At 45.6% G+C, this 27,188-nt stretch overlaps 1 protein-coding gene across 2 annotated transcripts in view; it reads right to left on the reverse strand.

Annotated features, from left to right (window-relative positions):
• SLC30A10 (solute carrier family 30 member 10) overlaps positions 1 to 26,348 on the reverse strand; it is a 41,308-nt gene extending 14,960 nt beyond the window's left edge. The window contains exon 1 of one of the 2 annotated variants that reach the window (XM_045081158.1): positions 25,901 to 26,348. In XM_045081158.1, the coding sequence (XP_044937093.1) occupies positions 25,901 to 26,348 (448 nt within the window). Of the gene's footprint in view, positions 1 to 488; positions 1,485 to 25,900 lie in introns of those variants that run through there. The other variant, XM_045081157.1, reaches the window with a different exon arrangement.
• Between the last annotated feature and the right edge of the window lie 840 nt (positions 26,349 to 27,188).

Below are 27,188 nucleotides of genomic sequence, written 5' to 3' on the forward strand. Positions count from 1 at the left end.
GGAATCCCACCCCCATCTCCAAACCCATACCTCCCAGGAGGATAGAAGGGTGGGCGAGGCGGGAAGGAGAAAACAAAGTTCAGACCGTACCTCACGAAGGGGCCCGGGGTAGGGGGTGCTATCTGTTGCCCAATAATAACTATACTTAAGAAAATCAAGGCTGTGAAGCAGACAGAATAAGGGGGAGGGAAGAGGTGGAGAGGCCTGAAGATCCAGGAGAAAAGCAGAGACACTGTGGGGAATACAATAAATTAGGAGCAGAGAATTAAAGCCGAGCTACAGAGGACATGGGTGTTTTTTTTTTTTTCTTTTCTTTTCTTTTTTGTTTTGTTGTTGTTGTTGTTGTTGTTGTTGTTGTTGTTTTAACAAAATAGAAGCAGCCACAGCAGCCACAGCCCGGAAGAAAAAGAGGGCGTGGGTGAGGAGGAAAGGACCGGCGGGAGGAGGGAAAGGCAGAGCGAGGTCCGGAGGATGCAACCGAAAGGCACCTGCTACGTTGGAGAACACCGTCGCCCCCTGCTCGTCCTGCCTTGCAGCGGCCGCCACGCCGCGGGCGGCGGCCGAGGGCCGGCGGGGACCCCCGATGGCGCTCGGGGCGCGGCCCCGGGCCGGCGGCTGGGGCTGCTCGCGCGGCGGCGGCGGCGGCGGCGGGCGGCGGCGGGGGCCCCAGCAGGCGAGCCAGGCGGCGCAGTCCTGGAAGATGAGCAGCCCCAGCACGTTGACGGCCAGCCCCAGCGCGCCCACGACGAGCACCAGCCCGGGGTCGTCGATGCGCTCGGGCCGCGCCAGGCGCAGCACGGCCTCCACGGCGATGGTGAAGCAGAGCGCGGTGAGGAAGACGGCGTTGCTCAGCGCGCCCAGCACCTCGGCGCGCGCGTAGCCGTAGGTGGCCCCCAGGCCCCCGCGGGGTCGCCGCGCCACGTAGCCGGCGCCCAGCCCCACGCACAGCGAGATCAGGTCGGACAGCATGTTGAAGGAGTCGGACAGCAGCGCGATGGAGTTGCCCACGTAGCCCGAGACCAGCTCGGCCACGAAGAAGGCGGCGGTGAGCACCAGCATGAAGAGCAGCCGGCACGTCTTGCCCGAGTAGCGGCCCATGTCGCCGAGCCGCCGCCGGTGGGGGCGCCCCTGCGCGGCCCGAGCCCCTGCCCGCCTCCGGCCTCGCCGCGGGCCCCGCGCCGGGCTTCTTATAAGGCGGAGGCAGAGCGCCCCCGGTCCCCGCACGGCCAGAGTCTAAGGGAGTGGCCGCGGCGGCAGGCTCTGAGGGCCCTCGGGCCGCCGCCGAGGCCCTTTCCCCCGGTCCCGGCTCCCGGCCCCACTTGGCAGGTGGCCACGGGCCAATGTCTGGCCGTCTAGGACAGCGCCGGGCAGCGGGGGGAGCCTGCTGGGGACAGGGGGCGTGTCCGGAGCGCCCTCCTCCCCGACCCCCTGAGCCTTGGGCGGGGGGGATTCACCGGCCCACCCCGACCCCGCTTCCCCAGCCTCTCCCCTCCCCGCGCCCTGTGGACTCCTGGCGATCAGGACCTTGACTGCCGCGGGGCGTGTTCGCCGCGGTGGACGTGGACGCCTTCACGGGAGTGCCGGGACGCCGCGGGCATTATAGACTCCGCATTAACCCCGGGAGGCCCCGGCCCACCCTGCCCAGCCTTCAGGGTGCTTCCTGCAACGCGTTTCGTGAAGTTGGAGCTGAGCCCTCGGCCTTCCCCCTCCACGAGGGCCCGTGGTCTCGCTGTTTTATCCGCTCTCCTTGCGCGTAGCCTTTGCGCGACGAGCGCAGTGTCGTTTCGGTCACCCCCGTCAAGGCACAATGTGTCCCCCATTCTCTTCTCCCAGCGTCTTCACGCACAAGGCCTCCCTCCCCAGGCGAGCTGCAGACAGCCCTGGAGGGGAGCACAGACCACACGCACTTTTCGGAAGCGTGGCCCTCCCACGCAAAACTCAGAAATCAGTTTCCCCGGAGTGGACACAAGTCCCTGGACCACCAAAGACCTCGGGACAGGCCTCCTCTCTGTCCTTGTCTCATTTTTCCATGGCCGAGAATATTCTCTTCGACCCCCTGTGTCCCTCACAGCATGACCTGATACTCAAAGTTCAATCGACTGACCTCCATGAAGGTTTATTCCAAACAGAGCCTTTCCTGTTGACAACAGGCTCTGTTCCAAGTAAAAGTTATCCAGAAGAGAACTGGCCCCAGGACTCTGGGAGAGGCCGAGCCCTGGAATCCTTGAAAAAGGAATGGTGTTTGCTGTTGTGTGTTCAGGGAAGGGGGTTGGGGGAAGCCCTTGCAATTTTCTTTCTTGGTTTGTGTTTGTTCTATATTCTTTCCTTATTCTCAAAAAGGCTCTGTGAAGTCTGGTCATCTCTATTCCCCACCTCCTGTCTCTAACCCCTGAACTTTAACCATTCCTGAAACACATGTGGTTTGGGCTTAGAAATAACTGCACCGATCAGTAGCATGCTGATTCTCCCCCATTCATTGTCTTAGCCTTATAAATCATGATCTTGTCTTCTAGCACTAAGGGACCCTAACAAGCATGCTAAAATGTCCTTGACCTGATGGTCCCACCTTCCACAGGATGAGTATCCAAACTTGAGAAGCCCATTAAACATTCCCTCCCCGCCTCCAGGAAAATATCCCAACACCGAGAATTTCAGAAAACTGATCATTTCAAGTATCTCTAAACACGAGTATTAAAATGGTCAATAACTTAAAAGAAATGAAGAGATATTGATAAGTGGATGAAAGCTTTGAGCTTTTTTGGTTTTAGACGAGTTCTTTAGTGGTCTGGTCTGGATTTCATTCCTCTATAAAGGGAATAGTAATAGTGTCTCCTCATATGTTTGTGAGGATTAAGGGGGTTTAAAAAAAAAAAACAGGAAGAAAAAGTAGGCATGGGATGAAGAGGAAGAGAGTGGGCGGGAGGAGGAGGGGAGGTAAAGTGGGGGGGGGCACCCGCTATCATCGGCATGCTTCTATTAACATTAGCATGATGGCACATGTGTCCCAGAGTTACTCTTGAACCACAGATGTCACACTCAGTTGCAGAGAAAGCTACCCCAGTTCCTGGCTTATCCTGTCTTCAAACTATAAAGGCTCTGCGACACATAACATAGGACAGCAGGCCAAGTAGTCGAGACGAGACAGGGGCTGGTGGAAATCACTTGACAGAGCTCAGTCCCTGCTGACTGCATTTCTGTGTCATTCACAACTGAAAGAAAAACTCCAGGTCAGCAGAAATCTATCAGGTGTGCCTGTTACCCAGTCATCCTCCTGACGGAAGGCAGCGAACAAGAATTATGTCACTGCCCCGGGAAGGTAGTTGATGGAACTGGAAAGCTGGCCCGCTGCTGGGGAGGCAGAGGAGGGAGCTGTGTGTGAGGGGCCCTGCCCAGGGCCTGGTTTCTGACTTCAAGATAGGCAGAGGGTGTCAACACAATGTGCTCAAGAGAAATGCGTTGACTAGCTAACTATGATTAGAGGGAGAGAGAGCTGTATATAGTTTATATATATAGAGAGAGGATCTTTATAATCTAAGATCATTGACAAAAATTCCTACACGTTCCTGTAGATGATGAGGGTTCAATAGCTTCTGTTTATTGGGCTTTGATGACCCAGCCCTGTGCTGAGTACTCTATAGGCAGCATCTCATTTCATCCCCACAACTGACTCATAAAGGTGAAGACCTGGACTCCAGAGACTGTAAGGAACTCACCCAAGATCACACAATACATAAGTGATACAATGAAGATGCGATCCAGGTGTCACACTCCAGAGAGGACCTTCTCCGCCCCCACATTATACTAAGTCAATCACTCCTAATACACCTTTTGTTCTAAACTAATGAAAGGTTATTTTAAGTTCACCTTTTATTGGCATAGAACTTGATGTGCTACAGTTTATAAAGTAGAGATTATAGCACTAAAAGTTCTTCCTACACTGGTATTGACCCGAAACTAACCAACTTTTTTTTTTTTAATTGAAAAAGTAGCTGGTTTTCTTTTCATTTTTTTTTTTTTTTGTTCTAGTTGACCAGAGATGGCGTTCCCTTCAAGGAAGAGAGTGGACATCTCATGGAAGGCACCAAGCTATTATTGCAAAGAGGCTGTACCTCTTTTTCCCCATAGCGCCCTCCTCCAGATTTTAAAGATTTTATTTATTTATTTATTTATTTGAGAGAGAGGGAGAGAGACAGCATGAGAGGGGAGAGGCCAGAGGGAGAAGCAGACTCCCTGCCAAGCAGGGAGCCCGATGTGGGACTCAGTCCTAGGACTCCAGGATCATGACCTGAGCCGAAGGCAGTCAGTCGCTTAACCAACTGAGCCACCCAGGCGCCCCTTCCTCCAGATTTTAAATACATCATCAGAAGCTGGATACTTCTCACCATTAGCCCAGCTCCAAGCCCGCAGAGCATGGTAATAAGTGAGGACTTTCCAAAAGGAAAGTGCTTCTCCAGAGGACGCTCCCTTACAGGTCTGCTCCTTGTTGGGGAATTTATATAATGTGTATATTTGTAACACTTTGTAACACAGATCCTTTCTGTACCCCAAAAGTATGCACCTTGTCCTTGAAAGTTTTTAGAATACATTAAATTCAAGAGATCCTTTACAGGAGGTGACCACACTTTTTTTTTAATGATAGAGGCAGGAGGGGTAAAGAAGATAAGAAGTAGGTCTGGTCAACGCCACTTTGAATGGGCTGTTCAGGGAGAAATGCTCAGCAATGATGTGAGTTGCAGCCCACTCAAAGGAGGCGGGTCCCACATGAATTTAGAGCTCCACCCCCCCCATCCTGCCAAGTGGCCCCTCCATGGTTTCTTCAAAATGCCTCTTTATTATATAAAAGTGGTATATCTGGTACTAGCACTAGGCAGTGGTCAAATGGAAACCTCATCACACCATCAATAAATACAACCTTCTTTTTGAAAAAAAAAAAAATAGACTCTAGATAATTTTAATTTTGCACTCACTTAAGAAAACTTAAAAGGTTGAGGAGGGTAACAGTTAATAATTTGACCTTTGGGGTCAGACAGACTTAGAACCAAATCCCAGCTCTGCTACTTACTTGCATGACCTTGGGCAAGTTCCTTAAAACCTTCTTTTTATTGGTGTGTGTGAACTAAGGATCATAACAGTATCTGTCTCATGGGTTGTTGCGAGGCTTAAGTGAGAAAATGCATGTAAATCGCTTAGTAGAATGCCCGGCTTCTAAGAAGGGTTCAGTGAGTATTAACTGATTTCTATTTTTTTCTTAACTACCCAGGTCGTGGTATTTTGTTAGAGCTTAAATGGACTATGACAAAGTATCAGAAAGCAAGTTATCAACTGCTGAGTGCCCAGGTATGAACAAATGGCCGTGATTTGTATATCCCACCGGGGATGATGAGATTGGGCTATCTGATATATTTGGCAATAACAATGCCATGTTATTTGGGGCCAGCTTGTCTCTCTGGGCACAGCACCTCTGGTCTGTGTGCTTCTCACCGTCTGCAGACCTGAAGGGCCTGCCAAGATACTCACGGGGAAGCGCTCTGCATGACATTTGGAGAGGGAGGGGAGGGTAAGTGAGCAAGCAAGTGGATAGGGACATGGCTATTGGGAGGAAAGGGGAAAGGATCAGGGGCAGAACTGGGAATTCGAGAAAAATATCATTCAAAACTTGTCCCTTACTGACAACATTTGGGTGTGACTCCTCCTGCTTGGTGAATAGAAGGGGAAAAAAATCAGCTTTTGGACCATTTCCAATTCAAATGGAAGCAAAAAAAACAAACCCAAAACAGTCAGAGGTGCAAGAAACAGGGGAGAAACGCCCCCCTCTCCGATACGGATTCTAAATCCAGTAATAGTTTGAGCTATTTAGCTATAAATTAAGTCTCGTGTCACTTAATAATTTACAGAAAGCTTTTACAGGTGTTATTGAATGCCATCGGAAACATTCCCATGGAAACAGCAGATGTCTTCACCGCTAGATTCACCTCAACATTCAGACTGTGTTAGTTCCCTCTAGCCTTCTTCTACAGTTGCCCTTTCTGAAGTTTTAGTCCTCGCAGTCAGATGTGATCCGGAAGGTGAGGCTTCTCATGTAACCGCAGAAGGTCAGTAGGAGCCCAGCATGACGTCACGATGCCTACGTCATCCACAAGCCCCATCTATCTTATCATCTCGCATCATCACAAGAAGGGAAGTACCTACAGTGAGATATCTTGAGAGCGACCACATTCACATAATTTTTATTACAGTTCATTTTTATAATTATTCTATTTTATTATTGGTTATCTCTTACTGTGTCCAATTCATAAATTAGACTTTATCACAGATATGTATTGTATGTATAGGAAAAAACATGGTGTATATAGGGTTTGGTACTTTGTGGTTTCAGACATTCAGTGGAGGTCTTGGAATGTTCCCCATGCGACTATTGTATATGAAAATGAGAGAGTCCTTTTGCCCAAGAAATTGTGGGAATAATTGTGCATGGGTTAAAATAAAACCTATAAATATATACCTTTACCTTTATCTGCCAAATGCACTAATTGAACAGTCCAGGTGATGTAGTGGAGAGACATACGTTTTCGAGCCACTCAAATATAGGATACGATCTTGGCTCTATCCGTTATTAACAACTGGACAAATCCCTTAACTTCTCTGAGGTCTGTGTTTTCATTTATGATCTGGAGATAGAGATGTCATCTTCTCACACAGTGGTTGTGAGAGTCAAAGCCTAGTGGAGAGCCTACATCATACTCTCATAATAAACAGCTGACAAAGGGTGGCTCCTTTCTTGACCTTCTGGCTGTCACCATTCCCAGAAGCGCTGTTGACTTCTGATAAGTAATAATGGGGCATTCACTCCTATTTTTTATAAGATCGTCTATTTTCCCTTGGTTCAAATAATCTATTTGGCTTAGAACTAATTAGCTGTTAATTAATACAATGAATTATGAATCAAATATTGATTAATGAGATATTTTGAGGATGTAAAAACACTTAAAATAACTATTTTACAAATCTAAAACTCTGAACTTCTCAGCCATCATTACTATACTTCCTTGTCCATCATGAATCTCTCTTCTGTGTCAGAAGAGCAGAGAGTATCAGGTGACTGGACTGAGAAACCTAATTTTATTGCTTTCACAAAATAAGAAGCTGTGTTAAGTATGAAAATGAGATCTGGAAAACGAAGATTCTTGACCTTTGGCGCTGAATTACTCACAACTTAGACCAGTCACTTAATTTCTGAGCCTTAGTTTCCTAATCTGTAGAATGCAAATAAGAACCTCATACTACTTAGTGCACGTCGCTGTTTCCAACATCAAATAAGACAATGAAGGTACAAATACACAAAAGGCATTGCTGTTGTTTCCATGAGAAGCCGCAATTAACATGAACTATAGAAAGCGAGCACGGTTATTGGTAACCACGCTAATGTACACGGTTCAGCCAAGGTTTTCGGCTGCCTGGAACCCTTCCCTGCCTCCTTCTGGTAAGACGTCTTGTCCCGTTGGACACGACAGGGGCGTATAGCCAAGATTGAGCCAAACATAGTTTCTCAGCCCCTGGCCACAATGCTTGAGTCAAAGGATGGCCACCTGACCCAACATGGGCCAGAGTCCTTCTCTGGAAGTTTCCAAAATATATCACAGAGAGAGAGAAGTTCCCTTTCTTGTTTGGTCACTAAAGTAGTGAGGAGGTGACCCAGAGCCCCTAATCATTACATCTCCCCTTGCTTTGTTCCCCAAACCTTTCACTCTGCAGTAGGGAAGGAAGCAGAAAGAGAAGAGAGACAGTGAAAGAGAACGTCTGATGGAGTTTCAGTCTCTGGTTCCAAGTTAATTATGTGAACCAATGAAAGTTCCCTTTTTGCTGAAATAAGCGTAAGGAGGGTTGTCGTCACTTGCAGCCAGACGCTCCTGGTCCGGAGCTGACCGAGAAACCACACCTACTATCAGTTGCTAAGAGTGGTTTTCTCCTCTTTTCCACATCCATGACTCAGGAGAAATATAAATTTAATAATTAGAAAAACAAAATGGCTGACAAAATAGGACCTTTCCTTACTTCGATTCCTCGCCAATGCGGGAGAACTTACTCCTTCTCCATTTTTGTGCTCCCTCCGAAAGAAAAACTCCAGAAAACACTGTCTCACACAGCCTTTACTTCCTCAGATTCCAGTCTCTCTGTCACCGACCCAATGTCACCTCCATTTCCACGACACCATGGACAAGGTTTGGGGAAAGTTACTCATGACCTCCTCATGCCGGGATCTCCTGCTTTTCTACGCCCGTCTTGGCATTCTCAGCAACATTTGTTCCTGGAAACCTGCTTTTCCTTTTTGAAGACTCTCTCCACTTGACGCGCGAATAAGGTAGCCTCCTGGTTTTCCATATGTGTCATGGATAGTTCCTCCCCCTCCTCTTCATTTCTAAATGTCGGTGAGCCCCAGGACTCAGTCTTGGCCCACTACTCCTCTCTAGCGAAGCTCATCCCTCTGCTTCTCTCTCAGCCTGCCCATTCTCCAGGACGTGGCTTATGCTCTTCTCACCTCCTGGAACCTTCTCTACCCCCGCTCAACTCCTCCTCCCCATGCCTTTGGTCTCAAAAAAGACAGTTCTTGAGGGAGACTTCCTTGACACTCCCCCCCTGTGCAGCCTGCAGGATGACAGGAGATAAAAGAAGGAACAGACAAAAAATAAAAGAAAGCGGGTGGGAGGAAGAGACCGAGGAGGGATGGAGGGAATGAACGCAGGTGGCTCACACTGGAGCTCACAGCTTTTTGTTTGTGTTCAGGAGCCTCTCCATTCCCCAAGCTTTGCATTTCCCCAGGGACACCTGGGGTGGGCACGGGGGATGGGGGACAACAACACTCTTCACCTCTTTCTCTGCTTCCGTTTCCGCAGCTTTTCTCAGAAGCAGGGTAACCACGTCAGTTGCTAGGTGTGAGGGAAGGCGTGGCGCATGCGCAGCTGACCTCTTCTCACCTTTCCAGATGTGCCAGATGAATTCTTTTTCTTTCTTTTTTTTTTAATTTTCTATTTTTTATAAACATATATTTTTATCCCCAGGGGTACAGGTCTTTGAATCACCAGGTTTACACACTTCACAGCACTCACCAAAGCACATACCCTCCCCAATGTCCATAATCCCACCCCCTTCTCCCAAAGCCCTCCCCCCGGCAACCCTCAGTTTGTTTTGTGAGATTAAGAGTCACTTATGGTTTGTCTCCCTCCCAATCCCATCTTGTTTCATTGATTCTTCTCCTACCCACTTAAGCCCCCATGTTGCATCACCACTTCCTCATATCAGGGAGATCATATGACAGTTGTCTTTCTCCACTTGACTTATTTCGCTAAGCATGATACCCTCTAGTTCCATCCATGTTGTCGCAAATGGCAAGATTTCATTTCTTTTGGTGGCTGCATAGTATTCCATTGTGTATATATACCACATCTTCTTGATCCAGTCATCTGTTGATGGACATCTAGGTTCTTTCCATAGTTTGGCTATTGTGGACATTGTTGCTATAAACATTCGGGTGCACGTGCCCCTTCGGTGCCAGATGAATTCTTAACAAGCTCTCTGCAGCTCCTCATCTCAGTCTTATCCCGGGCTGTGTCATATCTACAGTAAAGTTGGCATTATGTTCAAACGCCATCTGTATCTTATCTAGCAGTTGTTTCCAAGCCTAGGAGAGTAAGAAAGGAGTAGGATTTACTAGTCCCTAAGCCCTACCATCCTGGTGAGTTGCCAGGAGCCTGGAGAAGGAGTAGGCTAAGACTCTACAGGCCAAAGTAGCACGTGGGGGCTGAGGCTCCTGGCGGGACCAGAGTGGGTGCTGTGAGGCGTGAAGGCTCCTGCGTGAACCTGGCCATATTTGGACCTTGTCGTGTCACAGCAGCTTCCTGCCTCACAGAAAAAAGTGGCTCTTGTCATCGAGGCAGGGCTGTTTCAATAGGCTCTCATGAGCACGAGTTTTTGTTTTTTTCTAAAACATACTTAGCTTTAAAAAAAAAATGTTTTAATTTATTTATTTGACAGACAGAGATCACAAGTAGGCAGAGAGGCAGGCAGAGAGAGAGAGAGGAGGAAGCAGGCTCTGTGCCAGAAGAGAGCCCAATGCAGGGCTCAATCCCAGGACCCAGAGATCATGACCTGAGCCGAAGGCAGAGGCTTAACCCACTGAACCACTCAGGCGCCCCTTGTGAGCAAGAGTTTTAAAACTGGTTTTACTCTGTGCTCCAGTCTTACTGTGTAGAAAGGGAAAGGGAGAGAAATTTGCTCTCAGAAAGCAGAAGATTGCATCAGACGAAGGGTGTTTTCCTGAAGCGAGACAGACAAAAAAAGAAAAAGGGAATGCACCCATCTCTAAATGTTCTTAAGGAGGGGGTTAGGTCAGATCAGACTATGGACTGGGAACCAAAGACGTCCTTCAGGTCAGAGGCAGAAAGTCGAGATTTCAGGGAGCAGACTGGGCTCTGGAATGCTTCCACCATCGCCAGAGAGAATCAGGTCCAGGGAAGTACTAAAAGTCATCCTTCTAAAGCTGCCAGTATTGTCTGAAGTAAAAGCAACTGCGGGACACGGCAGCTCTGTGAAGTCCGTCCTACAAACTGCTCCCCACCACACACACAATTGTATGCTGGGTGTGCAGAGAGCAGGGCATTTGTGTCTCTAGTTCACAGATCTTCAGACGGGGGGGGAAGACACTCGAGGAACTGCCCCTGAGGAACCTCATTCGGCCTGGCCCTGACCGAGATGACCAAGAGCCTGGGCCAGAAGACAGTGGCCCATGGGAGGAGACTTCAGGAGTCCTGGGAAGTGGATTTTGTATGTGGAAGGGATGTGCACTGTTAGCCTGAGGGTGGGCTGTGCAGGTTGCTTCTTCCAAATATGGGCACAACATATCTTTTATTCTATGTGTTTTTCCACAGGGTGACTTTAATGTTCCTTCCATCAGAAGCGGGTCCATAGGGGTGCCTGGGTGGCTCAGTCAGTTAGGCCTGTGCCTTCAGCTCAGTCAGGCCTCTGCCTTCAGCTCAGTCAGGATCTCAGGGTCCTGGGATGGAGTCCCACATCGGGCTCCCTGCTCTGTGGGAGTCTGCTTCTTCCTCTCCCTCTGTCTCTCCCCTCACTCAGACGTGCTTGCTCTCTAACCCTCTCTCTCTCTCTCATTCTCAAATAAGTAAATAATTAATAAAATCTTAAAAAAAAAAAAAAGTGGGTTCATGGGCTTGACACTCCTGTGATGTCACTTGTTTGTAATCTGCAGAACCTGAAGTTGGACCAAAAGAGCAATTGAGGCATCTATCTTGTCTGATGGCGCACTCACATTTGAGACCCCAAGACACCATGTACGATGTCCCAAGGCCACTCCAGTGTGAGGAAGCCAAGCTACACTGAGACATCCTTGCTCACGGTCCAGTCAGCAGTCCTAGATGTCGAGACCTTCCAGTCCAGAAACCAGATGGACGATGATGCTTCCACCTGCCATCAAGTCACCGTCGCATCCGCGGAGCCTTCCCAGCTGAGGCCCCACACCTCATGGGACAGATGGGCTGTTCCTGCTGGTTCCTTTCCAAATTCCAGACCACAGAATCCCAAGTATCATGAAATGCTTGTTGTTTTATGCCATTAAATCTGTGGTGGTTCATTACACAGCAACCAGAACAAGGAACCACTGTGGAAAGATTGGCACGTCTATACAAACAAAGCTTCCACAAAATCCAGAGCTATTTGAGAGGAGAAGCCTAGGAAGATTAGCATAGAATATTTAAAGCACTGTTAGATGGACTTCAAATCAAAACAGTTACTGCGCATGTAGGGTTTGCCTGTGTCCTATGGGCACAGGTCCAGAAACGGACACTTAGGACTCCAGGACTGGCTCAGGGAGAATGGAACACACTGAAGGGGACGGAGGCCAGAATAGGATAGCTTGAGACCAGGCCTGCATTAAACTGTTTTATTTAAGTGGAAAATGCTTTTCACATGAGGTGATCCAACTCTAAGAGGTGAGAGTTGACAAGACTTGTTTGGACAACAGTTGCTTTTGGCAGACCCTGAAAACACTGACTTCACTTTTCTCACGGTGATAAGAATTAAAAAAAAAAAAAAAATCCACGTAGGAAAAACAAATGTCTGACCCAAAAAACAATGACTAAGTGGAAAGAAAAAAGTCCAACAAAAATGCCAGCCTCGTGCATGGTAGAGAAGGAAAGGGAACAATTTCAATAACTTGATTAAACCATTAAATCATCAACAACAACACTGAGTGTTTCTGAGAAAAGAACTCAAAGGAAGCAAAACACCAGAAGCACCTCCCAAACTTCAGAACGAGAGATTCAGCAGGATGATATACACCCCTCCACCCCAAGGCCTGAAACGTTCCGAAGCTGTGGAAAGCCGGGTGTCTGCAGGAGCATAAAGTAGGAGCAGGAGTCCCCACACACGGTCAAAATGGCTTCAGCTTGGACATTGCTAAGCCCGACACTCAGCCTGAATCAAATATGGAGTTCGGGAGATACATCTGCGGGAAGCGGGGTTCCCAGACCTAAGTGGTTCTGAAGCTAAAAGCAGGGGCAGCTGTCCCTGAGGTATAAATAAAGCCCATCCACAGGAGAGTGACTATCAACAGAGCCGGGAACAGGAGCTCAAGATGGAAATGGACATTAGAATGTTCCTTCCGGGCCTCCTGGGGGGCTGCTTTTGGCTCGGGTCATGATCTCAGGGTTCCTGGGATCGATCCCTGCATTGGCTCTTTGCTCAGCAGGGAGCCTGCTTCCTCCTCTCTCTCTGCCAGCCTCTCTGCCTGCTTGTGATCTCTGTCTGTCAAATAAATAAATAAACTCTTTAAAAATAAATAAATAAATAAAACATTCTTCCTTCCTCCCTCCTCCCTTTCGCCCCCTCCTCTCTTTCTCTCTCTTACACACACACACTCACACACATGCACGCACGCACACACACCGATTGGGAAAGAAAAATGCCTCAAATAAAATATGGAGCCGAGGACGTTGTTGTTGCAAATTTCTAAACTCTGTGAGCAGGCAGCAATATTTTAAATGTCGCCCTTTGGGAAAGGATGTGGTGTGTTTACCAGATGTGGAAAACTTGGTACATAATTAACCTCTTGTTACCACTGGAGCTAAGGGTGCAGGTCCAGGCCCTGGCCAGTCTGGGTCCATCTTGCTGGCATTGCAGAGGCAGAAAACCAGAGGACGCCCTCTGTCTGCAGACCTGTCCCCTGACAGCGTTGCCTCTGCTAGTCCTGGCAAGTGGTGATGAGGGCCTGGCTTATTCTAAGTGCTGAGGGTTTTGGTTTTGGTTTTGTTTTTTTGGTTTGTTCTTTTGGATTTTATTTTTATTTTAAGGAGAGAGAGAGTGTGTGTGCATGCGTAGGGGAGGGGCAGAGGGAGAGAGACAATCTAAGACTCCCTGCTGTATGTGGAGCCCAATGCGACCCTCAGATCACGACCTGAGCTGAAATCAAGAGTCAGACACTTAACCATGACTGAGCCGCCCAGGCGGTCCTAGGTGCTGAGCTCTGAGAACCTAAGACTATCTATATTAAGGGCTCTAGCTCTGGGATACCATTATATGGTTCTGTTGTAGTTTTTGAACTCTTCAAAAAGTGTGACAGGAAATTAAGAACACACTCAGGGACCAAAAATGAAGTGAAAGTCAAAAGCCAACAAGATGAGTTGAAGCCAGGATCTGACTGAAGGCTATCTTTCCAATAAAGACAAATGTTCCAGTCTTTGACTTTAATAGCCATGTAGACACGGATGGCATAAGGGACAAAACTTAGATCCATACAAAGGGGAGCATTGGATCAGAGATCCCCTCAAAGAGAAATCCCTTGGTGAATGTTTGAAATGAAACGAAGCCATCAAACAAACACTCACTGCCGCAAAGGAGACAGCAAAGAAAGTGCAACGCTTCAGCCTTGGTTATGGGTGAAGAGGAAAAACTCTCCCACAGGAAGCTGAAACTATACTATGGCCTTCATGTGGGAACACTGTCTACATGTACGTTACTTATGTTGTAATGATAATAGGAACAACAACAACAGCTTTCAAGCAAAGAATTTTTTAGGTGCTCACAAGCTGGTCAAACCCTTAGGGACCTGATAGAAATAAAATGCATATCTTGTGTGGAAGACCGTACTTAAATATTTCTCAAAGAATTCCCTCAGAGAGAGTTCCATTGAACATGAGTGAGTTCTAGGTAAAAAATCATGAAACACATAAAACAAGACAAAGGAAGCCACCTTGAGAGAAGCAGCAAAAATAATTAAACAGCAGGGCACCTGGGTGGCTCAGTGAGTTGAGCGTCCAAATCCTCACTTTAGTTCAGGTCATGATCGCAAGGTCGTGAGACTGAGCCCCTTGTCAGGCTCTGTGCTCAGGCAGGAGTTTGCTTGAGGTTCTGTCTCCCCCTTTCCCTTTGCCCCTCTCCCACTCTGCTCTCTCTCTCCCTCTAAAATAAATAAATCTTTAAAAAAAATTTTAAAAGATAATAAACAGCAAGATCAGACATGTAAAAGTTGCTGATGTTGAAACCACAACGATAGCACATACTAAGTGTATTTAATATACAGGAATAAAGGAAAAGTATGGACAGTGTGACTGAAGATCAAAGCAACATAACTGAAAAGTAGCTAATATTAAGAACTCAGTAGAAGGTGCCCCTGCCCCTCCTAGCCAGAGTGTTATCCGTGAAAGCCCAAGGGGGAGCCTGACCTCTCACGCCTGCTGGGTGCCAACAGAGGCCAAGTGGGAATGTGAACTTCTAATCCCATCTTACAATGACAAGCAGCACCCCTTCCCCCAGCACAGTTTCAGAGAAGACCTGCTCAAACAGAAAATGTAAATAAGATCCACAGTCTCCTATAACCCCAAATGTCCAGGACTCAACCAAAAATATTTTGTCATGCCAAAAAACAGGGAAACCTCTGCTTGAATGAAAAATAATGCCAATGCTTGGGTGACACAGATGTTAAGAGGCACTGACAGGATTTTAAAGTAGTTGTCATAAAAATACTCCAACAAGCAATTACAAATATACTTGAAATAAATGAAAAAATAGAGAGTCTCAACAAACAGAGAAGAACTAAATGGAAATTTTAAAACTGAAAAATACAATAAACAAACAAAAAAAAAAAACACCAAAAAATCCTCAGTTGATGGGCTTGACAGCAGAGTGGAAAAGACAAAGGAAAAATCCACAAACCTGAAGACAGGATAATAGAAAGTATCCTATCTGAACAACAGAGAGAAAGGAGGGGGACGTTGAACAAGAGCTTCTGGGTTGGACTGGGAAAATGGTGCGCCCAGGGAGGGCATGGAAGCTTGTCATGCATTCCTCCTACCTTGCCCGGGTATTTCTTCTATTTGACTGTCCTTAGGTTGTATCCTTTATAATGAATGGGTAATTGACCAAGAAAACAAAAGACAAAGCACAATGACTCCAGTCCCTGTGCATCTACTGAAAAGTATGGTCGCTGGCTGGTTGAAAACGTGAGATCAAAGTTTGATGACACTGGTGTGAGGGCCAACGGCTCACAGAGGTAACGCCGGGCTCTAACAGCTCAGATGAGGGGCTCCCTGTGAACAGCCGCTGCACCACGGAGATGTGAGAAGTACTAAGAAAAAGAAACACTTCAAAAAGAAGAAGCTGAAAGCCACTCAGAAAACTAAAAAAGCAAAGAAACTGAATGTTTCCAAAGCAAGTTAAGGATTAACATTCTACTGGCTCCTAAAAAAAGGATGAGCAGGATCTTAGGGACGAGTGTGACTGTAACAACTCTAAATGGGGGAAGATACGGGAGCCTGGGTAGCTCAGTTGGTTAAGCTCAGGTGATGATCTCAGGGTTGTGAGATCGAGCCCTGTGTTGGGTTCTGTGCTGGGAGTGGAGCCTGTTTAAGATTCTCTCTTTCCCTTTCCCTCTGTCTCTCCTCCATCCTCTAAAAATAATAATAATAATAAGTAAATGGGGAAAAGATAATGGGGCATAAAGGGAGGTAAGGCTTCTACACTTCAAACTGGAAAATACGGACACCAGTACTGACACACTCGGGTAGATTCGTATGTGAAATGCAATGATTAGAGCAACCACACACAGAGACATGCCAAGATATACTCAAAAACTCAAAAAATATGGGACCATCAAAACTGAATCCTAAAAGATGTTCAAGGAAGACAGGAAAAGGAAAATAGAGAAATAAAAACAGAAAGAACAAACAGAAAATAAAAATGAAATGGTTAAGCCCGAACTCCAGTAATTGCATTGAATGTAGATGATATAAATAGAACAATTAAAATAGAACAAAAAATTGTTCTATTAAAAAATAGAACAATTGGCAGAATGGCTTTAAAAAATCTGACTATATCCAAGCCTTGGAATACTTCTCAGCAATATGAGGAAACCAACTACTGACACACACAACAACTTGGCTGATCTTAAGAGTATTATACCAAAAGAGAAAAGCCAATTTTAAAGGTTATATATGTATGATTCTATTTTTACATAACTTTTTTGAAATTATAATAACAAAGGAAACAGATGAGTGGCTTCAAGGTCATAGAGATAGGGAGTGAGGGGCGGGACAGTGGGTATAATTATAAAAACATGGCAGGAGGGATAGCTTTGTGGTGAGGTAATAGCTCTGTATCTTGATTTTGGTGGGGATTACACAAATGTACACATGTGGCAAAATGGCAGAGGACTACCCACGCCCATTGCAGCAGAATCAGTTTCTGAAAAAGTGAAGGCAAATCTGAAGATCTCCCCACACTACCTAGAGCGTAACACAGAACAACATAAAGTGGAAAAGATGAAAAACGGTGTACAAAATACGGAGGACAGAATGAGAAGATCTGATATTATCTAACTGGTGTGATGGGAGGAGAAACTAGAAGGAACAGGGGAGAGGCAAAGCTAGAAGAAATGGTATCTGAAAATCTTCTGGAATTTATAAAAGATACCAATGCTTAGATTTCGGAAGCACAATGATTCCCAGGTGGGATAAATAGAAAGAAATTCACGTCAGGAAATACTGTAGCAAAACTGAAGAGAACCAAAGATAAAGAGATTTTTTTTTTAAGATTTATTTATTTATTTTAGAGAAAGAGTATGTGTGGGGATGGGGAAGGGGCAGAGGAGAAGCAGACTCCACGCTCAGCAGGGAGCCAGACACCCAACTGACTGAGCCACCCAAGCACCCCTCCAAAGATAAAGAGATCTTTGAAAGGTGGAGCACATCCAAGTCTTGGTGTCCAACTTATCCAACTTGGATGTCCTGAAGAACGACATCCATTCCAGTGGAAAACAATTCAGGCTAAAACTACTGGCTCCATCAGGCAGAGACGACACTCCAACTGAGATGGGGCTCCAAGTGAACGAGACTGGGGGTTCTGTGGTTTCATTGTGCTGCGCCTTTGGGCTGTCCTTCAAATCAATAATGAGAGGCTTTGATTTCTCTGGACGGGAACTCATCAGGTCAAACATATCTACTTTGGATTTTGATTTTTCTCCCCTAATTTGATATGGTGAAGGGATTCACTTTTAAATTGGGGGCATTTTTGGGAGCCTGGGTGGCTCAGTGGGTTAAACCACTGCATTCAGCTCAGGTCATGATCTCAGGGTCCTGGGATGGAGTCCCGCATGGGGCTCTCTGCTCAGCGGGGAGCCTGCTTCCCTCTCTCTGCCTGCCCCTCTGTCTACTTGTGATCTCTCTCTGTCAAACAAATAAATTTTAAAAAATCTTTTTAAAAAATAAATAAATTGGGGGCATTTTTATACTGCTGACATTGAATTATTAAAATGTCTTGATGCTATCATTTCTGTCAGCATGTAATTTCTAGTGAGCAATACTGACCACCCTTTGGTCCTCGGGGTCGATATCACTGATACACTTACTGTTCTCCTCCATGTCAGTCGCTAGGGGTTTTTAAATGGCTTAGCACTGGTCCCAAGAAGAATGCGGAAAGGAAACAGTGGTTGGCACTGGGAGCCCAAGCCTTCAGAAAGTGGGCACCCCTGTCCTGATAACTTCTCTCAGTCCTTTAAGGAGAGCTAGAAGTGAATACATGAAGCAGCACAGGGTAGGGCGGAGATCTCCATTCCTCTTGTCTCGTGGGTCCATGAGGGGCCCTTCAGGGTGACCGATGTCTGACCGCCTTCATTCCCACTCCAACTTTCAGGTAAGAAGTCACTCCTGGAGTGGAAAGGTCTTCTCTCACTGGTGGGTTTAGGTGAAGGAATGGAAGAAGCCCAGCTCAGCGCCTCCCGAGCTTTACCCTTCCAACGGCCTGCCCTCAGACAACACACACTGTCTCTGTTTTGGGGTCCACCTCTGCTTCCCCAGTTGTTGAGCTCTGCTTGTCAGAGGAAGGGTAAGTTTACTGCTGGGCCTATGGTGACATTCAAGGTACATTCTCCAGTCGAGCTTTTATCAAGATCTAGACTTCTGTTTCTATTGCTGTCTATCTTTGATCCCTTAGTTCTCACTTAGCTCTAGACTCAAGGTGGAAGTTATTTATTGGTCCCATAATGTCCCGACAATGTCCTCAGTTGACTTTAGGCATCAGCTATCAGGCTGGTTGTTGGTTCCATTCCATCTGGTCCTACAAAATCTCCAGGCAGTTTCTTCATGTAAAGAATTCTCCAGAAAACAGGCGGCTCATCCCGACAGTGTCTCCTTCAACCTGACTTCTCTGCGGCTCTCCTCTAAGGAACCAACCTTGAGTTTTCATTGGCCTGAGTTAAGGATCATCTTATTCCTATGGCCTATTGGGCTGAAGTATTTTTAGTGTTGTCCCAGCAAATAAAGAACAAGAACACAAGGACACTGAGGTGGCTCAGTCGGTTCAGCCTCTGCCTTTTTTCAGAGTCCTGGGATCTAGCCCCGTATCAGGCTCCTTGCTCAGCAGAAGCCTGCTTTTCCCTCTGTCTGCTGCTCCCCCTGCTTGTGCTCTCTCTCTCTCTCTGACAAATAAATAAATAAAATCTTTAAAAAAAAAAAAAAAACGAAGAACAGGAGCACGGATATACTTTATTAAAAATTACTTCCTTCAAAATCCTCTCAACACCTTAGACGTAGACAATAAATAACAGGACATGGACTTTGGAAGATGATTTCTAAGAAAATGGAATCACCAGATTTATTGCCGCTTATAAAAACGCCATAGTCATCAGAAACAGTGATACATAATGTTTTATAAAAACCATGTTAACTACTGTCTCTTTCAGAAGACTGAGGCAGAGGAGAAAAGTAATAAGTATACTTTTTACATTGTGTAAGCATCTGGCCAAAAGAAAACCAAAATAATAAGCTTACTTTCAGCCCACCTTCTCGGAAAATGAAGGCTTTTGATAAAGAAAATGGGAATGTCACTATTCGCAAGACAGAACAGTAGGGAAACATTTAAAAGGCAAATCGCCTTATGGTAGGATAGACATATGAAAATGCAAAGTCCTGGTTCTAGCATCAACTTTGGGTTAACCTCAAAACCTTTGGTGCCTTGGTTTCTTCATTTGCAACTTGGAAATACAAGCTACATTTGCATTATTTTCTTGAGTGTCCTATTCTGATGTTAATGCCACTACAACGGTTTAAAATATATAATTTTTAACAGTTGGAAAATATAAGCAATGGCCTTCTACAAAGTGTTATCTTGAGCACCGAAAGCAAGGAAGGTAACATAAGAACCCTTTGAAAAATCATGCATTGTGAAAGTATTCGTATTTATCAAAAGAAAAGCATATCGATTCTTGAAAACTGGTATCATGATACATGAGATGAGGCTCAAAGTGGTTAAGTATCTTCTCCATTGTCAGACCCAGAGCAGGAGGGGAGAAGTTCCAGAGCCTGTATTTTCGGGAACCTGCCAGTTGACCCCACTAAGGATGCCACCCGTCATCCACAATACACGTGTATTGTGTGGTTTTCCAGGACTAGCGATGGACCTGTATTACCAAATGTATAAGTAACAGCAAACAATGATGAGTGCTGACCAGGGATAGGGCGGGCTGCCAGCCGTGGTTGTGGAGCAGAACAAGGGACTTGTCCGCAAAGGGGTGTTCCTAATATTTCATTCATTCCTTGTCCCTTCAGCCTTTGGACAATCACTACGAACCACCACCACCAGGTGCTACGGTGAGTAGTTCACACACCATGTAATTTCATCCTCGCAACACCCTTAGGAGCTAGATACTACCTACCCATTTTACAGATGGAGAAACTGGGGTTTAGAAAGTTTGAGTGACTTTCTGGAGATCACTCAGCTGCTGGAATTGGGATTCACTTTACAGTGTATTCATTGCCACTTTTTGACCTGCTATTTTATGAATATTGCCAAGCGATTTTTCACTGTTTTTCTTTTCTTGGTGAAGCAGAATAAGACCTTTAATTAAGGGCCTAGAATGAATTTTGTAATTTCTTTGTCACTCTTCCATGAACTCAACCTGTTTCCTTGTCTGCAAATGAAAAGAGCAAATATTGTCTCATAATACACACAATTCTCGAATTCAGTGCAATACATTCTAATTTTTTCATAAAACATACAGTTCTCCAAATGTATGCCATACGGTGCTGGGGCTATTATTTGTATGCTTTCCAAGTGCCTGACATCCCACAGACGTCAATAAGCACTTGGTTTTCATTAAAATTTAACCCAGATATCAGTCAGAGCAGCCTCTGTATGTTAGAAGAAAATGGCTTAGAAAAAGGAGCTGCTTTATCCTCTTTTTTCTTCAGTTGAATTTGACTTTGCAAATGTGAAATAGTTCCTATGTTTCAATCTTCAGTTAATCTTTCTTATTCACTGCCTAGAACTGCCCCGAGCCCTGTCACTGGGCAACCAGAGAAGAGAGGGGCTCCCCACGGCGCCGTGAGCCGACGGAAAGAGGTGTATGGGAGTATATGAAGCGTCTACAGTGGGACAATATGTGAGCTGTGACAGGAGTGTGTGTACTTATCACTGAACCCTCATGTGGAACTTCATTGTTCAGAAGCCGACAAGGTGCTTGGAAAACAATGGTGTCAGATACGGACAAATGGCGAAGTACCAGCTTCTGGGAATTAAGCATGATTCTTACAATTACATAATAATTATTGCAAATTCCAAATCATTCCAATCCTGCCTCTGAACGAGAAGGGGAACTCATCCCTAGAAAACCTTCCCCCTTCTCGTGTGAAAAGCTGTGCTCGAAAGTGTGCTGCCCTCTTAGGGACTGCCCAGTATTGGCTACTAGGAGAGTGGAAACAGATGCCCTCTGGCCCCTCCTGAAACTCGCAGAGCCTTGCTTCCTTTGCTTGTCTCTGGGTAGAATTTGCTCTACAAGAAAAGGAAAGCAGATCTGCTTTCAGAGTCTACAGGACTGTCTAAGGCTTCAGAGTCTACAGGACTGTCTAAGGCTTCAGAGTCTACAGGACTGCCTAAGGACTGTGAAAGGCTTCCATCAGGCTGGAGTCCCGAGTCCTAAGTAGGACTGACTAGTAAAGACTAGGAGCGGATGAGAGCAGCCAGTCAGCTGTGTGCTAAAACCTTCTGCAACCAGGAATTTTGTGGACTACTTTGCTGTCACTGCCTCTAGTGATTTGGTTGGAGAAACATAAAGTCGGGGAGGTGGTGAGAAAGAGGGGGGGGGGCGGGCAGAGTAGAAGGAGAGAGGGGGAGACAAAAGGAGAGAGAGAAAATCAACACAGTTCGGACTCAAAAACACTTCAAGTAAATTTAAGGGAAAGGCATTTGGTAAAATTAGTTAATTAATTAATTAAAGAAATAAATAAAAAGCAGCTATTTCCAATATAAATTTGCCACGTATATATTATATAAATATATATAAATGGCAAGCCTAATCTAGCCCAGACATAGCTGCACAAAATTGCTTCTGGTTTAAAATAAAGGCCAGTGTACAGGGGCACCTGGGTGGCTCAGTCTGTTGAGCGTCTGCCTTCGGCTGAGGTCGTGATCCCAGGACCTTGGGATGCATGGAGCCCCACATCTGGCTTCCTGCTCAGCAGCGAGTCTACTGCTCCTTCCCTCCACCCTGCTTGTGCCTCTTTCTCTCTCTCTCAAATAAGTAAATAAAATCTTAAAAAAAAAAAAAACAGTATACATAAAGGTATTTATCTGTTCAAGTGTCAGGTAAGGGCATAGAGAGTTGTATTCATTTTATTCTAAAGAAAACTCAATGCTGAGAAATAATCAAAAATAAAATCTAGACCTAAAAGACAAAGTGAAAATCAAGTAAACAAAGAGTAGGGAGAAATGTAAACAAAGCAGCGTTAGTCCCGAAGTCTAGAGAAAGAAAATCCTTGGTGTCCTCTATCTCCAGGGTTCCGAATTCACATGTCGTTTTAACCCCCCACCGCTTCTGCAAATACACACGAAGCCATCCACATTTCAATCCTTCCCTCTTGTTTGTTTTTTCTTTCATGCTTGAGATTTTTACTTTTTTCATTTTGCCTTTTACTTTAGCCAAAACCCCCTGCCTCCCCGATCACTTTTCACGTCAAGGACGGACTCACGCCGGCCAAGGACTGACCCAGAGCTTCGAGGTTCCTTCATCTCAGCCAAATCGTCTACACGTTCCTTTTCTCCCAGAGCTTTTTTGGTTTTCTTCTGTTTGTCTGTTTGTTTGTTTAATTTCTGGCTCCATCTGTCTCATCCTCCAACTTCCCTCACTCCATGAATCCTAGGGATGTTTTAAGTCTTAGCTGTACAGACTATCTAGTCTGTTCATATTTAATTTAAAGTGAGTAGTCTTATTTTTTACTTTCCTATGATGTCAAACAACAATTCCCACCTCAGACAGATCAAGCAGAACGAGTTAGAGATCCACAGAACCAGGAAACACTGAAGGCTTGCTAACTAAGTAAACACTCTGGCCATAGATCCCACAGAAACCATCATGGATTATCTTGGTTTTGGTCACTAACCCAGGAAGTACCACAGAGCTACAAGTCAGGGCTCTAGACATACAGAAATTCTTTATCTTAGTAAATTAGGATATAATAATTATCTGTTAGGTCAAATCTTCTAAAGTCTAGAGTCATTTTCTTTCATATTGTACACCTCCTGGTATAAATTAATAGTATGGACTAATCACATTTCTTCTTGAAATGAAAGATAATTAAAATTGGGTTAGTGTCAGTGTATGAGATTCATCCAAAAGTTTGCTTTAAACTTATTAAGGTGATGGGAAAGATATCAAAATGTATGTTTTAGTAAAAGTGCTAAATACCTAATTCAAGATATAACGTCAAGAAGTGAAATAGCTATGCTAAAATCACTTGGAGGGCTTAAACAATCTGAAACTAATAATAGAATAATGCAATACGAAAAGCTACCAAAATAAAGTGAACATAGAACATGATTCTTTTTTTTTTTTTAAGATTTTTATTTATTTATTTGACAGACAGAGATCACAAGCACACAGAGAGGGCAGGCAGAAAGAGAAGGAGGGGAAACAGGCTCTCCACCGAGTAGAGAGCCCAGTGTGGGGCTCGATCCCAGGACCCTGAGATCAAGACCTGAGCTGAAGACAGAGGCTTTAATCCACTGAGCTACCCAGACGCCCCTAGAACATGATTCTTAAAACATTAGCTGTAGGTGTGCCTGGGTGGGTCAGTCGGTTAAGCGTCTGCCTTCAGCTCAGATCATGATCCCAGGGTCCTGGGATCGAGCCCCACATCGGGCTCCCTGCTCAGCGGGGAGCCTGCTTCTCCCTCTCCCTCTCCCTCTGCCAGCTGTTCTGCCTACTTGTGCTCTCTATCTCTGTGTCAAATAAATTTAAAAACGTTTAAAAAATTAGCTGTATGTGTATATCTAACACTATAGTTGGGTAAAGTAGCAAACTATATAGCATTTGACTCTTTAAGAGAAGATGGAGATTCTGGAATTCAGGCAATAGAAACTGATAGAGTCAGGGTGAAATATTTGTCTTAAGCCTCTTTTTGTCATTTTAGCATGGTCATAGACATTGGAAAGCACCACTTCCCAAACAACAGCTGAACTAAGACCTGATAATAATTCAACTTATAAAAATAAAATTACAGTTGTCTATCAATTTTCACACTGGTCAAAGAGTCACACCCTTTGCCTAAACTGCCTTTGCTATATGCAGGTCTATATCACATCTGAAACAATATGGCAAGTTCAGTAATGGCAGCAGCTCCACGGCCAATACGAATCATTTGCTTGAAATCTCCTTCCTTGCCTTAAAATCATACCTAGCACTAAGAAATAAATATTAATATGTGAATTTTATAATCTGGAATCTCAAGTAATAATTTCTATGTAATGATAGATGGAAACAAAGTTTAGGGTCCCAAGTTAACCATTATTGTCTTTTTTTTTTTTTTTAAGATTTTATTTATTTATTTGACAGAGAGAGAGAGAGATCACAATAGGCAGAGAGGCAGGCAGAGAGAGGAAGGGAAGCAGTCTCCCTGCTGAGCAGAGAGTCTGATGCGGGGCTCGATCCCAGGACCCCAGGATCATGACCTGAGCCGAAGGCAGAGGCTTAACCCACTGAGCCACCCAGGTACCCCTCTCATCATTGTCTTTTTAAAAGATGAGGCTTTAGTTGATTCATTAAATTGAATACAGATATAGGTTCTAGTTTCTTTGTTCCCTTTTATAGTTAATACATACTATAGGCGAGCTCATAACATACATCCTACCGGTAGGGAAATGTAGACGGAGATCGGATCAAGGACTGGACCCAGCTGACACAATTTACACTGGTAGCAAGGACAGGAGGAACACTCTGAAAAACGCAAACTTAGAACTAAGGCTCCCCAGGCTTCGTAGTAGAACACCCCGACAAGTGAGATGAAACAGATTCGCATCAAATAAGACATACACTGAAATTTCTTAGAATCCAGATGAGCAATTAGAATTCAATGCTACTGGATTATTACATCATTCAAAGTCCTGCATTTTGATGTTTTAAAAAACAAGAGTTACTCTTTACCAAGCACCTGTTCAAGGGCTGAACGCGTAGGATCTCCCTTAGTCCTTCCGACGTCTGCATTACCTGTGGGCAGCCAGGCTAGGCGGGCTAACACTAATGCTACCCTCTGCTAGAGAACCGTGTTTAAACCTGGTCTGTTCATGCGGTGGGGCTGGAAATTCCTCTCTTCTGCAAGAAGATGGTTATGTATATTTAATTCCTATTGTGGCAATAAAGAAACATGTTTCCGTCTCCTACTTGATTATGAATGTATTGCTTTAGATGTCTTGTTCTCTTCCAAGATTCAACTCCCTCTCTTGACAGATGACCCAGAACATTTGATACCCACCGTAAGTCCCATCTAAAGGTTCACGTGTCAATAGTTTTCCTTTTTCTCAAATAGGTTGGATGCATATAATCAATAAATATAAATATTTCCATCTAAAAAAAAAGTAAGGACTAGATCATCTCCTTTATTTTTCCTCTGTTCTACATAAATTCTTCCAATATCCATTCCTAAGAATTTATCAGCCTAGCTAGTTGATTTCTAGCTGCTTGTTTGACACTTTGCTTGATATCTGCTGGTTAGGTAGTCTAGTGTTTTTTGAACAAATCTTACGGGAACACTAAAATATTATTTTTAAATTCAAACACAGCTACGTTGCATCTGGCCCTTGATTAAATGAGGCTGTTCTCAGTGCCCCATCGGCTTCCTTCCAAACGGCTCCCTCTGTGCCCTGCTCGGTCCCTTTCCAACCTCTCCACTTCTCTGAACACCTTCCACTCCTAGTGACTAAAAATTAAAGAAGGAACCCCCCCCCCATACAGTCACCCCCACCACGGCTCACAAGGAACCTGGGACTGCAGGCAATTCCCTTGAGGAAGAGCTTCTGGAAAGTCAGGGACACGAGCAGACCCACTCTGCTAGGACAGCTGAGGACAGCTTACCTGTCTCGGGGTCCCCCGGGGGCCCGTGGGCCGAGCAGTAGCAGCAGTCCAAGATGACATAGTTGAGGACGTTGAAGAACAGCCCGATGATGCCAGCGCTGAGAACCAGCAGCGGCTCCTCCGTCTTCTGGGGATGAATAAACCTTTTGACAGCTTCCAGCAGGATGCCGAGCATCAGGGCCACGGCGAAGATGGAGTTGCCAAACGCTCCCACCACGTCGGCCCGCAGGAGGCCGAACGTGCTCTTCCTGTGCCGCTGTACGCTGCTGGCCCGCACGCCGAACACAGCGATGACCATGGACACCAAGTGGGAGAGGACGGCGAAGGCATCGGAGGCCAAGGACAGGGAGTTGCCGATGTGCGCGATCACCAGCTCCGCCACGAAGAGCAGGACGCTCACCGCGCACATGAAGATTAATCGGAAGCTCCGGCCCGAGTATCGCCCCATCGCGCGGGGCTCCTCCGGGGCTCCTGGCCCTCTCCCCGGGGAAGGCTGAGCTACAGGTTTAGCTGTTAGGACTCCTGGAGAAGTCTCCCCTTCAGCCTTTCAGCACCTGTCATATTTGGAAATCACCTTTTATAGGCTGCTATAAAGCTATAAAACAGTTTAAAGGGCAATTAACCAAGAGATGTCACGTGAGCTGGCACTCAGGGAGATTGAAGACACCGGCTCCAGCCGCAGACTTGAGGGGGTTTTGTTTGTCCGTTGGTTTGTTGTGTGCTTCGTTACAAAAGCCAAGGGTCTCTGTGTCTTGGAACCACACAGAAGTCCATCCTTGGGGTCGGCCTTTCCCGCCTTGGTGCGTGCGGTAACGACTCAGGTGAGGAAAGCCATTGGACGTGACCGTCATGTCTTGTCCAGGTAAATATTTTGAATTCGGTTAAGTGCACGGAACAGCGAACATGTCTAGGAGTCACTAATCCACAGGTCAGAGCGATGATAAGTAAAAGCTAAAGATGAAGCTCGGGTGATTTTTCTACCACCTTGTCTGTTCTTTGGAATCAACGAACACCTGACATCCAAACATTCTCCATAAAGAAGGCGAGGAAAACATTCCTCATGTTCAGAAAAGATGAAGTGCCTTTAAGCTGAAGGCACTACTGACAGAACCCCATTGGTTTCAGGAAGAAAGCCGAATTATAGTAAGTTGATTCAGCTGATGCAAGGAAATTTTTTTTGGCTTTAATCTTATCACCTGTCACTTATAAACCATAAAGATTGACCAGGTCTGGAATATGTAAAACAGCAGCGGCCTCTATTGTTTTGAGCAGACTGCCTACCGTCAAC

This window comes from Mustela putorius, unplaced genomic scaffold, assembly GCF_011764305.1.
Source record: "Mustela putorius furo isolate JIRA1106 unplaced genomic scaffold, ASM1176430v1.1 tig00000508_pilon_pilon_pilon, whole genome shotgun sequence".
Classification (NCBI taxonomy): domain Eukaryota; kingdom Metazoa; phylum Chordata; class Mammalia; order Carnivora; family Mustelidae; genus Mustela; species Mustela putorius.